Raw genomic sequence first — 19,023 nt, forward strand, 5'->3', positions numbered from 1 at the left:
TATTTCACTTTATTACTAAAATGTTCATACTATCCAAAGCAATTTACAGATTAATGTAATCTCTATCAAAATTTCCATGTCATTCTTCAGAAATAGAAAAAACAATCCTAAGACTCATGTCAAACCACAAAAGACCTGAGATAACCAAAGCAATCTTGACCAAAATGAATAAAACTTGAGGTATCACACTGGGATTTCAAAATATGTCACAAAGTTAGAGTAATCAAAACAACATGGGACTAGCATACAAACAGACATTGGAGCAAATGTTGAACTAGCTGATCCTGTCAGACCTGTGTGGGAGGGTGAGAGAACAAAGTAGAACACCATTAAGGCTATGACATATTATTCCACTTACTTAATGAAGCAATTTCTAAGGTGGTTTTTTTTTTTCCCCTTGTTTCTTGTACTATATATTCCCCAGAACTCTTTAAGGAGAAGACTATCCATTTGTCCTGGCTTTACCAATTATAATATAGTTTACTCATTTGGAGCATACCTTCCATAACTAATTCCCAGGGCTATTGTCTGCAATGGATCTCATTGAAATATGGTCAGCCTCCTGGACAGTGCACCATTTTGGGGTTCCCTGTTCAGCTTGGAATGACACCTAGAGAATGCAGTTACAGAGCTGGATGAATAGCCATTACAGGTCAGAAAGGAAAAAGAAATTTTTAAAGTAACTGAGATATATAATGGCACATTCTCCTTAGACATACTCAGTAGGAGGATTTTTGTGAAGGTACCTTGAATAATAAAATACATTATTTACAATTTTCCTTTGAATCCTTTACTTAAAATAAAAGTACAAATATGCTAATTAAGGAGTACAAACCATATTAGTATCAGTAATGTAAAAATATTTTTTCACTTGTGCTTGGAGGATCTGGGCTTTTGAAGGCCTGTGGGTTGCTTGAAAGTTAACAATCAAATGTAGAAGATAGAATTTGGAGTGTGTACCTTGGTTTTAAGATGCTGTTTTTATGTCATGATAAACAAAACATTGGTCACCATAAAAAAAAAATGGAAAACACAAAAAAAAGGATTAAGACAACAAAAAGTCCTCTAGGATGTTACCACATAGACATACTAGTCAGCATATTTTGGTTTTGTGTGTGGTTAGAAGTACCCAATGCCAGTGGTCCCTAGAGTCTTTGAAATGTATATCAGATGTGTTAGGTACATGCATGTTTCTGGGAAGAGAATTTCTCAGATTCTCAAAAGCATAAAAATGTTTTTAAATAAATTTTTCAGTCAGAATGGGGCAATATACGACGTACTATTTTGTACCTACTTTTGTCTATTAAGCAATAGAGAACAGAAGTTTTGAGCTGGTTGGGAATTCCCCCTTTCTTCACTCAAAAGGTTACTGAAGAGCCTGTTTCCATAGGAGCAGGCTTGGTAGAGCCACCCCTGACTTGTGCCTGCTTCCAGAAGTGCCTGTGCCAGAGAACAGCTGGATATTCACCACTACATAAATAGCTAGAAAAGGTCCTCCATGAAGAGGCTCCCTGCTGCTGCCCCTGCCCCTGCCCCTTCCCCTGCCCCTTCCCCTTCGGAAGCTCTCTTGGAAGTTCACTGAAAATATGACATAGCAGAAAAGTTATGGAGGCACTGTGGTGTGAGGAGAATAGCTTGGAGTAGAAGTCTAATGCCAGCTCTGGGCCCTTGAGTAAGTACTATAACTTATCTGGGTGACTTTATCATGTGTATAATAGGTGGTCTGAAAGCAATGTTCCTGAAGGACTCATCCAGCTATAATCTAATATATTGTGACTTTGTGATATAGATCCAGGAAGAAAGATTGAAAACTAAAACCTCAATGACCAGATCCTAAGAAAAAGTAAATAGGCTCTTCCCATTTTAATATATTTCACCCTTTCTGTCTTTGAAAAGCAGTTTCCATCTGCTTGGCTTTATGCAGTTATATATGATTCACATTCACTGTGCCTGCTACCTGCCTTGTGTAAATGTTGGTATTTAGTAAGACCTAATGTCTTTACTGAGCTTTTCATCTTTCAGGCACAGTGAAAGCATGTGCCTCTTAATACTCACAGCATCCTGGTGCCAGGAGAATCCTGTTGTTGTTATTAAGCATTTCAGTGACATTGCATAGTTGCTGAGTGTTTTATGATTCTTGATGGATTAGATTCTCCAATCCCCAGATAAAAATTCTGATGGCAAAACTATGGCTCACAGAGACCAAATGATTTGGCAGAATATCCTTTTTCTTTTCAGCTTCACTTTTTCTACAGTATATATACAGAGTGCAAGTGCATCCCTGTACCAGTTAACTATCCTCTCTTCCTCCTTCCCCCGCATCCTTTCCAGACTCTAGTAACCACTATTCTATTCTCTGCATTTTTGAGATCAACTTTTTAGTTTCCACATGTAAATGAGAACATGCATTACTTGTCCTTATGTGCCTGACTTATTCACTTAACATAATGTCCCCACTTCCGTCCACCTTGCCACAAGTGGCTAAATGATATTCCATTATATATAAATACCACATGTTCTGTATCCATTCCTCTGTTGATAGACACTAAGTTGATTCTTGTGAATAGTGCTGCAATGAACATGTAAGTACGATCTCTCTTCAACATACTGAGCAGTTCCTTTGGATATATACCTAGTTGTTGGATTGCCTTATCATATAGTAGTTCTGTTTTAGTTTTTTTGAAGAACCTCCCCACAGTCTCCATAATGGCTATACTAATGTACATTCCCAGCAACAGTATATAAGAATTCTCCTTTCTCTGCATCCTCACCAGCATTTGTTGTATTTTTGTTTTGTTTTTACTGTTGAGTTCCACATGTATTCTGGAATTAATCTCTTTTTCGATGAAGAGTTTGAAAATATTTCTATTCTGTAGGTTGTCCCTTCACCCTTTTGTTTCCTTTGCTGTTACCCAGGATTTTTAGTTTGATATAATTCCATTTTCCAGTTTTTGTGATTTATCTTAGCATGTTGGTTGGATATGCTACATTGACTTTCATTCCAGGTGGGTGCTTTAATGTTGTGTCCATGTATCATCTTAAGGAGTAATCAAAGTTAGCCATGTCTACAGATGTCTCTTTGGCCTTGACCGCAGGCATTTGGGATTGGACTGCTAGCTAGGATGCATCTCTCTATGGTGGGACATGTTCATTGGAACATCTGGGTGCAGTGCACCTGGTTGCAGGTACAGAAACCTGTCATTTTCCACGGGTCATGTGGAGGCAAGGCCACTCCAGTGGGCCCAGTGGGGCAGAGTGCTAGTCTGAGGGCTGCGTAGGCACTGGGGCATACTAGTGGGCTCAGACCAAGTACCTGTTAGTATCCAAGGGGCCACACAGGTGACTTTACAGGGCCTTGTTAGGCCAGCCTGCTCTGAGGGCTTTCCAGTTGTTTCCCAGGACCAAGGAGAATGGGCAGGGTCTCTTGTATGGTTCTCAGTACCTTAACAGGCCAAGCTTCTGGTAGCAGTTTGTTGAGCTGTTTCTTGGGGCTGCAGAAGGATGGGTAGGGCTTCCCATCAGCTTCCTGGGGTGCCTCAGTGAGCCAAGCCAGTCAGAGAAGACTGCTCAGATGCTTTCCCCTGCCCACCCCAGCTTCTAGATGGGCAGGGCTACCTGTCTGCTTCCCAAGACCTCTAGGCTGAGCCATTCAAGGTGGGCTCCTCAGCTACTTTCTGGGACTAAGGGTGAGTGGGTGGGGCACTTAGCTGGCTTAAAAAGCAAGGTCAGCCAGGTTTCTGGGGACAGCTGCCTGGCTTCTCCACAGGACCCTGGGTAGAAAGGTTTCAAAATGTTGCTGTTCAGCAGGAGCCTAGGTAGGGGCTGGGTAAGGGCACAATGTAGGGGGCTGGGCTCTTTTTCTCTAGGATAGTGCACTTGCGTGGTAAGCTAGCAACTTCCCAAACTCAGCTTCGGGCCTCTGAGGGCTACAGGCTCCTCCAAGAGCAAATGTCTCAGATGGCCATGGCATGAGTGAATATTGCTTAGAACCTCCTGCTTATTACCCTTTCCCTGTCAAGCAAAGTCCCTCTTAATTTAGAGTTGGTCTAGAGAAGGAATGGTAGATGTCGTGTACTTAAAAACCATTGTATATCACTGTGCTCTGTAAGGTCTCTGCCATATCCCCACTGTATTCTAGCACTTCACTGAAGTGTTTGAGACACTTCCTTTATTATGGAGAGAAGTGTGCCAGGCACCTCTAGTGAGCCATCTTAATTAACCATAAATCTTCTTCCTTGAATTCTAAAGCATTGCCTGTTCTTATTTTTGTCCTACCTCTCTCTTCTTTAATGTCCCCCCACACCCCACAGCTGCAGAACACTTACCAGATCGCAGGTAGTAAGTACTGATGTAGACAGTTGGAATTGGTTCATCAGCCCTAACAGTGATAAGCCATTGTATCTGGAATTCTTTTGTCCTTTTCCTTTATGGTGGCCAGATGACTACCAAGAGCCCTAACTATCATGTCCAAGCTCAAGGCAGGAAGAAGAGGTGAGGGGTGTGTCTTCAGCCACATCCATCACCTTTTAATAGGAGAGAGAAAGTTTTCTTGAAAACCTCTTTGGACTTGTGTTTACATCTTAATGTCAAGCACTAACTGCAGAGGATGTCTTAAAAGTAAATATTTAACAAGACACATGCTATCTCAAGCAAAATGAGGGTTTTGTCAAGAAGGAAGAAAAAGGTGGATTTGTATAAGCAACCCATGTGTCTGGTACAGCCTCCTCTATACATTGCTTATTTCCTGATTCTAATGCCCAGCACAGTATTTACTCTATAACAGACAATAAATATTGGATAAATGACTGAATTAGATAAAACACAATAGTCAGAGTCAACCACCTGGCTGCTTTTCCATAGTCCTTCATTTCAATCCTGAGACTACTACACCCAGGAGCTTTAAACCAAGGAAGCTATAGATAGGAAGCTTTCTCCTCCAATACCACAACTTCCACTCCTTGTAAAACGTGATGCCTGATGATTAATTAGGCCTGGAGGCATTACTGTTCTGAAGACTGTCATGGCGTCCCTGGAAAATCTATACTATACCATGTGTTTTTACAGGGAAACTGATATTGCTGTAGAGAAAGGATTTGGAGCAAAGTATGCTTCCTCTCCTCTTGGTCTTAAGCAGTTTGGTTTGGTCCCAAATTCTTATATCCTACTCAACAAAATAATAGTTTCTAATGAACCCTCTGCCTTTCCTTAGGAGGGACTTTGAGAATATTTGAGAATTCTGTCATCCCTCTACAGACCAGGTTTTCCTTCTAAATAGAGGACTGTCTTCCCCCCAAAAAGTTTCATTAGATGCACTTACGCTCAGTGCTTCATGTTTCCAGTAATATTTTAGTTCTTCTTCTTGGTGGGTTTCATGGGCATTCCTTTGTCTGGCTGTAGTTGAAAACTACTCAGCAAGGACAAGCCCTCCAGAAACACTAATTTCCATCCTCTGGTCCCTTTGCTGACCTGATTCTGCATTTGTTGCCCAGCTCCCTTCCCAGATGATGTCGCCACTAAAGTAGGAGAGAACTGTGGATTGTCCAGAAGTAATGAAGATAAGCAGGAGACAGTGGACAGCACTTTGCTTCAGGCTCAGGCAGCTTTCATCAGAGTTTTCTGGGATTCTAGTTGATGGCTCCCACAGCTGATGAAGTAATAACAGTTTATGGTTTATTCTTTATAGTATCTTAAGAAACTATTGCAGTTAGCCTCCTTGGAAGGAGGGGAAAATGTTGGAAATTAGCAGTTATGTGACAGAATCATCATTGGACTAGAGAGAGCAGTACCCTGTTGTGGCAGTTAGCTGTCATTCTAGATTCTGGTCAGCAGGGTTATTCTCCCTTTTTCATTTTTAAATTCTCCCTCCAATTTGAAGATGCCCCTCTTCCATTCACCTTCTGCCTGTCTTCTTCCTTCCCCCTTTCATATCCTCCACATCCCTCCAAAAAGAAGGCTGATCGTAAGTCTGTATGGAGAGAAGCTCTCGAAAGTGGGCAGATTGCTTTATTGGCAGTAATTTGAATTGCTGACCAGGGCATAGGAGCCACCAAAAGCAGCAGTATCCTGAAAATCCCACTCAGAAAAGCTAAACACTGTAGGAAAGAACGGAAACACTGTAAGACCTCAGGTTCATGGGGCAGAAAGATATGCAACAGGGCCAGGTCCTACCAGCCATTATATCAGACAGTATAGATTTAATGTTTTTCATGAATTTGATTCATTTGATAATTATATATAAGCTTTTAAAATCTATTATTTGATTTCACTTTTTTACTATTTTATGAATTTTGAATATTTTTAAAAATTCTGGTATAAAACACTAAAATTTCATTTTGGGGTGAAAGAAATGCTGTAACAAATGTGTAAATACTACTACTGAAATTCTTCAGCCTAAATTGAAGATGAACAATGCCAGGTAGTCTACCTGTCCTCCTCTTCTGGAATCTCATGGAAGCCCCATTAAGAATGGCTGGTAGTTATGAGTTAGTGGTACAGGTCCATAATCCCAGTGACTCAGGAAGCAGAAGCAGGAGGTTCAGCCTAGACAACTTAGTGAGACCCTATTTCAATATAAAAAGTAAAAAGGACTAGAGATACAGCTAAGTTTTAAAATACCCCTGGTTTCAATCCCTAGTACCACCCAAAAAAAAAAACAAAAAAAAAAAAAACTGATAGGTAGCTATTTTCTTATCTCTACCACTAGATGGTACTGGTGATCAAAATCTTCAAGTGGATGCTGATCTTCTGGAGCATAGGAGCACAAATCTTGTCAGAATAGCATTAACTGTAGGCTTCCTTTGCAAGGATCCTGGGAGTGGGAGAAAGGCATTTTGTATGTATGTTTTTTCTCTCTGCAAAGAGAGAATGTAGCCATACAGGAGGCACTAAGAGAAAGCCCCAAACTCCATATAACTTACTAAGTAGGAAATAAATTAACCTAAGCAAATCCCTTCACTTCCACATCTGTGAGATTGGGAGTTGGGTGGTAACAAGAGGGGGAAAAAAAATCTGGTCAGAGTCCATATACTAGTTCTGAAAGGAAATTTAAAACTTGATTCATTAAAATGAGAGTAGTTGTCTATTTAATAATTTTTAAAAGTATTGCTTAAAATCACCTGCAAGCTTAAAACTGTCCTCACACTTATCATTCTTGAAGATGCTATAGCTAAAATCATAATTTCTTAGTCCACTTCCTGACAAGCTTATATCCCTCACCTCCAGTGTTTTGTAGATTTAGTCTTAATTCATAGGGTTAAAACAACATGCTCAAGGTCGCTCAGGATCACTCAACATACATGACAAAAATCAGGAAGCGAACTCAGATTTTCCTGCTACATAATACTTCCCCATCCATTGGATGCCTAGAATTGACAGTATGATCTAAAGTGAACTTGACATACATAATGGTATCACAACTTAGAAGGATCCAATAAGATAAAAGTTTGGACAGAGTTAAAAAGGAGTTTATTTTTAAGATGTTCTTATTTGTCCAATAATTTATTTCAGAAAGTAATATAAGAGAATGGATCTGAAATTCCTGATAATGATTGCCTTGCTCCAATGTTGTCAGACTACTAAGGCCTCCTCTCTCATCACATTCCCCTGTCTCCTCAGCTTGTTCCCTTTGAGCTTCTTTTCCAACTGGCCATTAGGGCATATTGTGGCAGAGCAGACACCTAATCTGCTTTATCTAGTGAAGTAAAACAAAGGGGAGGGGGTGATAACTCCATTTGCAAGCCCCAATACCTGTCTAATAGTTTTATAGATAATTATTAGTCTTTCTGTTTCAGAGATCTGAATATGGTGAATCATGCCCCCAGCAATTTGAGGCATTGGCCTACACCCTCCTTCCTAGCCCCGACTTCATGCTCGGTTGCTTTGTGATTCTAGAAAAATAACTGTGTGATGCCTGAGGATCTGAAGAACTTTTACCTAATGACCAATGGCTTCCATATGACATGGAGTGTGAAACTGGATGGTAAGTCATCCTCCTTGCTGTTGGGGAACATTGCCCTGGTGGAGAGGTTGGGTGGGACAACTCTGGGCACTCACAACTTATGAGTCTTTCAATCTACACAGTTTTTCTGGGTTTTTGAGTACCACATTCAGAAGCTGTGATTTTTCTCCTAAAGCTAACAGATATCTAGTACTTTACCTACTTCTACCCTGTTCCAGTGTCTAGCTGGTACTGGCCTGTGAGCTTAATTTAGAGGCTTCCTATAAATAGGGTTGGAATAGAGTGGAAGAAAACATTAATTATTACACAAAAAAAATAGAACTGCTAGCCTCACTTCAGAGCAGACTTCTCAGAGTAACCTGCAGGAAAGACCCATGGTCCCTGGGAGCAGGTGTCCCTCTCTTTCAGACTCTTCCTTTATTCATACCATTGTGAAGACTTCAGTGCTCTAACCCTCAAATCAGAACCTTACCTTTCTCTTCCTGTACCACCTCAGCCTCAGTCACCATCTGCCTCAGTTTGTAGGACGTTATCTTGCTTTAAATGTATCTAGACTAATACATTTGCATAATGGGTGTAGGGACTCTCAACTTCGTACAGAGTAGAGCTTGCAGCTACTGCACATTTAGATGAGGACTTAAAGAAGTTCATAAGCTAGGAAATTCTGATTTAGCTGCCGGAGTCCAGCCCATTCCTGACATAGACTTGCCAGTCCTCATCCCTGTTGGCTTTTATTGCCTCCCACTCCAGCAACATCCCCATCCCCATATTTGCTTAGATCTTAGGAAGTACCCTAAACCTCCCCATTGCTGACCCAAAGGAGGAGAGACTTCTGCTTCACAGAACTGACTTTTCTTTCCTGCTTCCACCTCCTGCCCACATATATGAATTACCTTTTTTTGGTGATTCCTGAAGCCTTTATGACTGTCTCCCATAGCTGACCAGAGAACCAGAATTCTAATAGCTTACTAGTGAACATTTAACTTTAGTTTTTACTTAGAATTGTTTTTTCAATGGCCTAAAAGTTATGTGTCACCAGCAGTACCTTCCCTTATACCATGGCTATGGCCTTTGGGATCTGGAGCAATAGACAGGGGACAGAGACTAGATTGACTGACAGACACTCCCTGCCCACATTATGAGGGCAGGTTAGTTCCCTCACAAGCCTGCCTCAGAGAAGAGATATTACATGACTATTTTATAAATGAGTCTCTGGTCGTATTGCAATATTTTCTATAATTTGATCTTCCTAGTCCTGGTCTTTTTATCATGATTACTGTACCCATTCTTTACTGAATAGCTTACACTGTTAACAGAAAAGACAGTAGAGGCAGCTTCCAGCATTTTATTAGTAGTCTCTTCTCAAACAGTCCATGGTCTATACCAGCTGTTTTATTGCTTTCAACCATTCCAGTTTTTCTAGAAGTCAGATTTTTAAGTCCGTGTGCCACCCTGTGTCAAGGATTCTATACAGTAGATAAGGAAAATATGCAGTCTTCCTGTTCCTTATTTATACCCTAATCACAGAAGACTAGAACCAAGTAAGAAGGGCTGCCAGTTCTCTCCACTGAGTAAGGGAAAATGATGAGAGATATTTTCCATCATGAAAACTTATAATAAGAGAAAAGTCCAGTATATAATCAAAAGCTGTTTCTCCTTTGTAAAGTATAATTGTTTATGCAGCATATTGGTTAAACTAGGGCAAGAGAGAGTGGAAATATTTTTTAAGTCATTTACTCTTCAAATGAGGTTCCTAAGTTCATATTTTCTAGCTCTTCTTGAGTATCCTTTTCTAAACTTTTTCTGTAGCCATACCCTAATGTAGTAGGGACTGTTCATTGCCTGTGGCCCCTGATTTCATGTTTTGTTTTGTTTCGCATGAAAGGCCGGTGCTTAGGGCCATGTGGTGACTAATCCTCTTCTTCCTACCTTTTATCAAATGCCTCAGTCATGTGACCAACAATAGCTGGGCTTATGATGACCATTGTAACTAGGCTGTCAACTTTTTGTCATTCTTTTTAATGTCTCCATAGAGCACATCATTCCATTGGGCAGCATGACAATTAACAGCATCTCAAAACTGACTCAGCTCAACCAGTCTTCCATGTATTCACTTCCTAATGCACCAACTCTGGCAGACCTGGAGGATGATACATACGAAGGTATCTGGAGGAACTTCTGCTTTGGGTTAGAAATGAACCTGCTTGCTTCCCTTTTATAATATTGAGGACCATGGGAAGAGGTTGTGGCACTGTATTATATTCCACTAAACCAAAACCCTTCCCACTCATAGCTCCTTAGAACCATGGAAATAAGGTTAAAACAGCAGCAGCAGCAACAGCCTATACCAACAAAGGAAATTTTAATGAAGCAAATCAAGGTTGGCATCTTTGTTTTGTTTCCTCATGGTTCAGTACCAAGTACACAGTAAGTACTTAATGAGTACATGCTGAGTGAGTGAATAAATGTTATAAATTAAGCTTCACCTAGTACTTAAGTATCAGGGGGGTTCAGGGAATATGACAGTCTAAATACAGCCCCTTTCCTCTCCATTCCTACCTTAAAAGCTCTTTTTTACTTCTAAGTGAAATGGCTCATAGGGTTATTAGCTGCTAAAGCCTCAAGTGAGGGCTTCTTCTATCAGAATTATCTAGCTGCTTATAACAGATACCCAGTTACAGTAACTAAATAGTGGTTAATTTCTCTCATGAAATCTGGAACTAGGTTAAAGTTGCTGCTTGAGAATGTGAAAGTTTCCCTCTCGCTTCCTGCAGCACCAGCCTTTGGTATGGTTTTCATCCTCATGGTTGAGTATTGTGGGCTCTACCTCCCAGTTCAAGTCTGTGTTTCTGACAGGAAGAGGAAGGGTTAAAAAAACAAAGAACAATGGCCAAAAAAAAAGCCCTTGGCAAAATCTCTCCTCATTTTATCTTGAAAACAGTTTTTCTCAGAAGTCTCTCCCAATAGCCATTGGTCAGAACAGAGTCAAAAAGCCACCTATATTCTGACAACTAGACCTGAAGAAGTCTTGGGAGATATTTTTATTTGTGCAGTATTACCTCCTCAAGCACAATTGGGGTTTACGAAAGAAAAGAAGAATGGATAGTGAGTAGACAGCTAGCGTCTAGGTCTTGGGGGTTTATTTAAGCTCTGGCAGAGGGAACTGATGTAAGGCTTTCTCCCTCCACTGGACAAACAAATGGAGAACAGTGCGACAGGAGTCCAGAGACAAAAATTGGAAAGTGATAAGTCCAAGAAAAAGCCTGTCACTCAAAGCTATGGAATCCCCAGCAGTAAGAAAAGTTCACATTGGTTTAATAAGTGTATGATATGGTTTCTCTAAAAAGCAAAGAAGTAGTTACACAGACTATGTCTTTCCTGCCCGTGAGTCTGGAAGAAAAGAAGTACTCTGTAGAGGGGCTTCAAGATAAGTACTGAGCCAGGGATAGGGACCATATTTCTCCTATATACTTACAGGTATAAAGACCACTTGGCCTTCTGGCACCTGCTGTGCTCATGCTTTCTGCAATAGTCTAACAACTAGATCTAAGTCTCATTAAAATGTAAATAGAAAAATTCTGACTTTTCTCAGGGTACTCAGCAGACAATCGGAAGACATTAGAAGAAATATTAGAATATACAACCAGAGAACTAAAACTGCTAGAGCACACAGATGAAAATCTAAACAAAAATAAGCACAAGAACATTTGAAATTTTTAAGACAGCACAGAGACATAGATTAAAAAAATTACAAAGATTCTCAAACAATTGACTAAATGAAATGAAGAAAATACAAATATTATTGACACCTGAGTTAGACAGAAAAATTATGTGCGATGAATATTATAGAACATAGGTAAGTAAATTTTAGAGAAGTGAATTTTAAGAAAAAAAAGTAGGAGAGTATGAGAAGTAGAAAATAAATCCAGACTCCTTTCATTGCAATTATAGGTGCCAAAGAAAGAAGAGATGGAAAGGCAATAAATAAATACTAACAAAAGAAAATTTCTCTGCAGATAGGAAAAACTCAACCTAAACCTAAATCAGAACAATAAAAAACCCCAAACATCTAAGCATATCCTGATAAGGAAAAAATGGCAAGCTTTTAGTCAAAAAGAATAAATTATACAGGAGTAGTAATCAGACATCAGTGGGAATTAGAAGATGGTGAAAAACATTTCTAGGTTACCGAGAGAAAAAGGAGTGAAAATCAAGAGTTCTATGTTCACAGACTAAATATACCTCAGGTTATAAGAAGGAAGTTGTAAGGGCTCAAAATGTGTTACATAAGAACTCTTAAGCATAGTGCAAAGAATATTCTAAAAGGTGCTATCCCATTTCAGTTTAATTCAAATGTGAAGAGAGAGGGCAGTTAAAATATTCTAGGTTAAATCCTATTCTGCCCCCTTCCCCCACCCCCCAAAAAAGGATATATTTAAGTCCTAAATCTCAGTACCTTAGAATATGACCTTATTTCCAAATTACAGACTTAATTAAAAGATGTGATCATACTGGAATAGGGTGAGCTTTATAAAAAGAAAATTTGGACACAAGCATATATTGGATGAATGCCATTTGAAGATGATGGCAGAGGTAGGGGCAATTCCTCTACAAGAAGTCCAAAAATTTCCAGTAAACAGCCAAAGGCTAGGAGAGAGGTATGGAAGAAATTCTTCTCCACAGCCCTCAGAGGAATATTCTTTGGACACTTTGATTTCAGACCATAAATTTCTGTTAAGCCACTTAGGGCTATTGTAACAAAGTACCAAAATGTCAAAACAGTGGTTTCAGTGGTCCTCATAATGGATAACTGAGAGAAAAAGGAAGGGGTAGCAAATGAAAGATCTTATTTTACTTTAGGAAAGAAGTACAACAACTTGCTGGGGAAAACAGCTTTGGTGTGCCAGTTTTCTATTCCTGTATAACGGATTGCTACAAATCTAATAGCTTAAAATTACACAAATTTATTATCAGTTTTATTTATTTGTTAGAAGTTTCTATGAATCAAGAATAAAACTGCAGGTCAGCTGGGTCCTCTTAAGGAGCTGACAACTGGCCACGCAGAGAATGCAGCTATCTGAAGCTGAACCCTAGTGACTGAAATAATGTTGGCTGCGACTGATCTCATTGGAGGCACTGGGGTCTCTTCCAGGCTCACTGTGGTTGACTGCTTTTAGTTTCTTGCAATGTGGTACTTAAGTTCCTATTTTAATCCTGACTTTCAGCCAGGGTTCACTCCAAGCAAGTTAAGGCTGCCCTCAGATATAAGCCATATGTCCCTTTCCACATCATGGCAGCTTTTAAGCCAGCAGGAAAATTTCTTCCCAGTGTGCTGTGAACTTTCTTAATGTAGCCCAATCCAGGGAATGACTGCCCATCATATCCACAGGTCCTAAACCACCCTCAGAGGAAAGGATTATGTGAGATGTATATACCAGGAGGCAGTAATCTTGGGGATCATCTTAGAATTTTGTATATCCCATTTGGTTAGAGAAATGATGGTATATTGTTTTCAAATAAAGACAGTCATGGATCTAATTATCAAAAAACAAAGGTAATCAGGTCTCAACCTAAAATACAGATAGATGGCTCTTGGAAAGTTCACATTTATTTGGGAATGAGTAATGGGGAATTCCAATGTGGGATGCAGAGGCTGTGAAAAGCCGTAAGTGCACCCAGAGGGGTTGAGGTAAGGGCAGGCTTTTAAAGACCCAAAGGAGAAGTTTACCTGAAATAAGATTCTTTGGTATCCGGTCATTATAGCAGTTGGTATTAGCCCATTGGTGGAGACAGCCATTGCTAGGCAGTTGTCTTATCTGAATTTCAGTAGTCTTGAATAATTTCTTGGAATAAACCTTGATAACAGAAAATAAGTGTACAGAGAGCAAAGTATATGAGTTTGAGCTGCATCTAGGATGCGAAGGAATTCCTGATGGGCTTTAGGAAGTCCTTGTGATAGTTCTATTTCTGACACACAAGCATGAGTGAGGCCCACACTCTTTCAAGACCTGCTGGCTCTATTTTGTCTGGGGTACATAAGAATAAACTCATCATCTCAGTATTTTGAGACAGGATCTTGCTAAGTTGGCCATGTTGGCCTCAAACATGTCATCCTCCTAAAGTGATTATAGAGTTGTGCCATTACATCCCACTAAAATTTCCAGTCTAATAAGGGAAATGTTGAATGATAGGAGTTTAAAAAAGAAGAAGAAGAAGAAAAGAAAAGGAAGTGACTTAATAATTAAGATATATAACATTAAGATGAGAGGAATAAATCAAACATTACATAAATTTTATGGGATTGAATCTCTTTTGAAAGATAGAGACTACTAAATTGATTAAAAAAAAAAAAGCAAAAGCAAAACTTACCTGTATATTATCTTCCAGAAACATTCTTAAACTGATGAAGAGACTTCCTCTTCTGGTAATGCCAGATTATTCAGAGCAGCCTTCCTGCTGAAGACTTAAAAGCAGGACAAAATTTAACAATTGTTTTCCTAAAAGCATCAAAGAGCTAACAATATGCTAGGGTGTGATATCAGATCAACATCCAGAAGAAGACAGAAATCCAGGGAAGATGATTGTGGAGTTGCTTTTGTCTAAGGTACACTGTCCTCTTCAAAGGAGGAAGAAAGGCTGCTGAAAAGCTGAGAATTTGACTCATTTATGAGCAAGGGGAATAAAATGGATTCTAGGGCCTGGAAAAGATGGGACCATGCTCTTTGTAAAGGAATAGTGAAAACCTGAACCCTAGGAGCAAGGATGAACCAGAACTAACTGTTACTCACATGGACTGAAGCTCAGTGTGAGTCATTTATGTGATCCAGAAAGTGTTAAATCCCAAAACTGAGCATAGTTAATCCTAGGCTATTAATCTCAGAGAATGGCAGATGCAAATAAAAATTCACTCTAGAGAAATGTCCCAAAATTGTAATAATGGTAATGATTGCACAACTTTGTAAATATACTAAAAAACCACTGAATTATACAATTTAAATGAGTGAATGCTAAAATAGGTGAAATATATTGCAAAAAAAAAACTTTTTAATTTTTTTTATTTTTTAGTTGTAGGTAGACACAATAGTTTTATTTATTTATTTTTATGTGGTGCTGAGGATCGAACCCAGGGCCTCACACATGCGAGACAAGCGCTCTTCCACTGAGCCATAACCCCAGCCCCAAAAAACCCTTTTATATAAAGGGAAAAAATCAACCTAGAGGGAGTAACATTATCCTAGGCCTCAAATTGTTTTTGTAAATAACTTTTCAAAAAAATAGTTTCTACTAAAAATATTACTAGATACAAAACCCTGCTACAAGAACCATTACAAATTACAGGTCCCATTAAGAGATCCACCAGTATTCCCAGGTATAGGCCACACAACAAGATGCTAATGCATACATGGAGTTAAAACCAAACTAAAATTTAGGGGAGGAAGTGAAACAGTGGTACTGCAGATTTGAGGTGGAGGGTGGGGATTCAAATGGTGACGTTATGCTCTAAGGTAATGGCAGATAATACTCTACAATCCAGAAGAACATTTAAAACAATTATCTGAAAGGTCTGGAGAATAGCCAAAATCAGGCAAAGACTGGAGTGTAAAACTACACTTAGCAGAAGGGAACTTCACTGCAGGAATTTGCTCTTTTTACAGCTTTTCACCTAAGGGCAGACTACCCCACCCCCACCCCCTGTCCCAACTTTTAGCATCATGCAGGGCTGCTAAAATTTTGGCGGAATCACCAGGCTAGACTTCTAATTTCATCCAAGCAGGAGTAACAGAGGCCAAATTTCTCTTCCCACCTGGCACAGCAGTTAAAGGAAGGCCTAGACAAAATATACAAAGTGTTTTTTAGGACATTGCCATTAGGCAACAAAGAACAGTGAGCTATGAGCAATGGGAAACAATCATGGTGAGCCATATAATTTCCCAAGTTTACTTCCTTGAGAGTTCCCAGTCCACGGGATAGAAAGAAGAACCCAGGCAGGGACCATTGTTCTCCCCAAGTTGAGATGACAAAGTTGTGAGCCCAGATAGATTAAGGCAGCTAGAGTTCATAGGATTGAGTAACAGAGAGCTGATTAAAGAGAGAATTCCAGAATTCTATGAGGGGTTCCCTTGAGTTTTCAGCAAAGAACTGATAGACACATGTGATGAAGAAACTGCCCAAAGTCAATGACAAAAACCACTGAAGATAATTAGAGGGAACAATATCTAGTCCTCATAAAGGACCAAGAAGACTAAGCAAGCTGAAATGCCTCATGATTCACAAAGCATTAAAGTACATGGAAGGGCTTGCCTTAGAAAGGGGAATAATTAGCTATTGATAAACACTACATTGATACTGCCTGTCAAATCTAAGAGCAAAGCCCAAAGTATCTGTTTCCAAGTAACTATGTCTAAGAATAAAGCCCAAAGAGTATTTATGGAAATACAAAAATCATTAGCACCCCACAATGTAAAATTAACACTTTTTGGCTCCTAATCAAAGATGATCAGGCATGCAAAAAAAAAAAAATACAACTATAATAAGGAGGAAAGTAGGTTAATCAAAACCAACCCTAAATTGACACACATTTTAGAATTAGCATGTATAGATATTAAAAGTTATTATAACTTTATTCTGTATGTCTTTGAAAGTACAGATTGGAAACTGTGTATTACAAGTTTAGCTTTTGGAGTTTAGAGTCTGAGATGAAAAATATATTGGATGAAATTAGCGGTGGCAAAAAGAAAAGATTGCAGAAGAATGGAGAACCCAGCAATAGGGACTATCCAAAGTAACAGAAAGGAAAAAAAGTTAGTAAAAAGAGCATCCGTGCACTGGGGAGTAACAAATGGTATAGTATATGTGTGATTAGAGTCTGTGAAAGAAGGGGTTGGGGTCAGAAAATAATAATACTTGAAGATATAATGACCCAAAGATCTACCAGTTTGATGGAATTATAAACTGATATATTCACTGAGCTCATTAGACCAGGAAAAAGAAACATGAAGTGATACCAAAAAACATCATAATTAAATTGCTCAAAATGAGGATGTATTAGTTTTTTTGTTGCTGTGAATAAAATACTTGATGAGAACAACTGAGAGGAGGAAAAGTTTATTTTGGCTCATGGTTTCAGAGGTTCTGTCCTTAGTTGGCTTATTCCATTGCTCTGGGCCTGAAATGAAGTCGTAACCTGGTGGCAGAGGAAAACAGCTCTTCTCCTGGCAGCCAAGAAGCAGAGAGAGGAGCCAGGGACAAGATACAGTCCTCAAGGGCACACCCCTAGTGACCTACTTCCTCCAGCATCACCTCGCCTAGCTATAGTTAACACCCAGTAGTTCATTCACATTATTAATTCATCAAATGGATTAATCAATTGATGAGGTTACAGCTCTCCTCATTTGATCATTTCCTAAAAGTCTTTCTGAACCTTGCTACATTGGGGACCAGGCATTCAACATGAACTAGGGGAGATTCCAGAGCCAAACCATAACAAGGAATAAAAAATAAAATCTTAAAAGCAACCAGAAGAAAAAGCCAGATTACATACAAGGAGCAAAGGATATATGTCTACTTAGAAATAATTCAAGAGAGATAAAATACTCAAGAAAAAAATGTTAAAACTAGAATTCTGTACCTATTGCAAATGTCTTCCAAAAGCAAGGACCTTTTATGAAAAGCAATCTGACAATGTCCATTCTATTACAAGAAACCTACTTTGCATAAGGAAAACACCAGAACATGTGCAGTCATAATTATTTTAGAATTCATAGCAGAATGATGATAAGGTGAATTCCTAACAATAGGAGAAATAGACTCCCACAAACCATCAAGCAGCCACTAAAAGAATGAATCGGTTAAAGGGTTTTCCATATGGTATTATTGTATAAAAAGCAAGATTCAGATAATGTGTATGATATCCTATTTTTACATAATAAACAATCCCTGATAAAAGAATAAAACAATGTCAGCATCAGGTCTTTCAACTTGTTCTGACTTTATGTGGTACCACTCCCAAATTCTCTAACCATGTCTATGGATAATGGGACAGCCCAGTCAGAAGGCCTAATCCATCAATGAGATCAGGAATTTATAGAATTTTTTGGAAAATACTACTTAATAGTATGTTTGAGATGAGTTTGTTTGTTTGCAGCCAGTGAGGACCAGCCAGAGAAGCCTCACTTTGACTCTCGCAGTGTGATATTTGAGCTGGATTCATGCAGTGGGAATGGGAAGGTTTGCCTTGTTTACAAAAGTGGGAAGCCAGGTAAGAATCACAATGGGATGCTGTAGTCTTCTAGTCTGGGTGTGATCTTGCCTAACTGCTTGTCAGCCATCACACAAAAGGCACATACTTCCTTGGCTTCTTGAAGTGCTTCTAGATTTTCTGTGTGCCAAGACTTAGAAAGCCCCTTTGACCCTCTCTAGCACCCCCTGTAGGCTAATTTTTAAGTCTTCTTTAGCCATCTTCATATGTGAATTACTACAAAACAGTCAACAGATAATAGGTGAGATAAACTAAAAGAAATAGTCCTTCTGTTTATAGACCCTTCCCTGCAAGCTCATACTTTTAGTAAACATACAGGAAACACATTATCTTTGTTTCATACTTCTGTATCTAGGCCAGTTAATAATAATAAAAACCTGATTTATTAAACCTCAAAATTCCAGATGGGAAATCATGAGAAAGGGGGATCAGTAGTGGATAGTGAGGCTCTGTACCCTTGAGCAGTAACTGCTACCCCCACCCAAAGGCAGTTGAGACCTTGAGACTGAAACTGCAGAACTGGACAAAGGCAAGCCATTTTCAGTAGATGAGAGGGGAATGTATAGACACCAGGATTTACCTTTGGGGGAAGGAGAGATTATCTCCAACTTGAAGAATCTTTGCAAACAGATTTTGAGCTGCATCTTGAACTGTAGTTGGAATTAGATACTGCAGGGAGTGGCAAAAACCATGTCATGAAATTGTTATTCCAAGTTAATGCTCTACATGAACCATCTAGAGGATGTAGAGAGGAAACCTGAAGGCTAACTGCTCTCTCATATGCAGAGCTTGGAAAGCCAAGCAAAGA

The 19,023-nt window shown here is 39.2% G+C and overlaps 1 protein-coding gene across 1 annotated transcript in view; it reads left to right on the forward strand.

Annotated features, from left to right (window-relative positions):
- The window catches only part of Tpgs2 (tubulin polyglutamylase complex subunit 2), a 35,059-nt gene that overhangs the window by 10,975 nt on the left and 5,061 nt on the right, over positions 1 to 19,023 (forward strand). Inside the window, exons 3-5 of the mRNA XM_078030160.1 lie at positions 7,891 to 7,978; positions 9,991 to 10,119; positions 18,102 to 18,215. Coding sequence (XP_077886286.1) covers positions 7,891 to 7,978; positions 9,991 to 10,119; positions 18,102 to 18,215 — 331 coding nt within the window. The remainder of the gene's footprint in view (positions 1 to 7,890; positions 7,979 to 9,990; positions 10,120 to 18,101; positions 18,216 to 19,023) is intronic.

This window comes from Ictidomys tridecemlineatus, chromosome 13, assembly GCF_052094955.1.
Source record: "Ictidomys tridecemlineatus isolate mIctTri1 chromosome 13, mIctTri1.hap1, whole genome shotgun sequence".
In the NCBI taxonomy this organism is placed as follows: Eukaryota; Metazoa; Chordata; class Mammalia; order Rodentia; family Sciuridae; genus Ictidomys; species Ictidomys tridecemlineatus.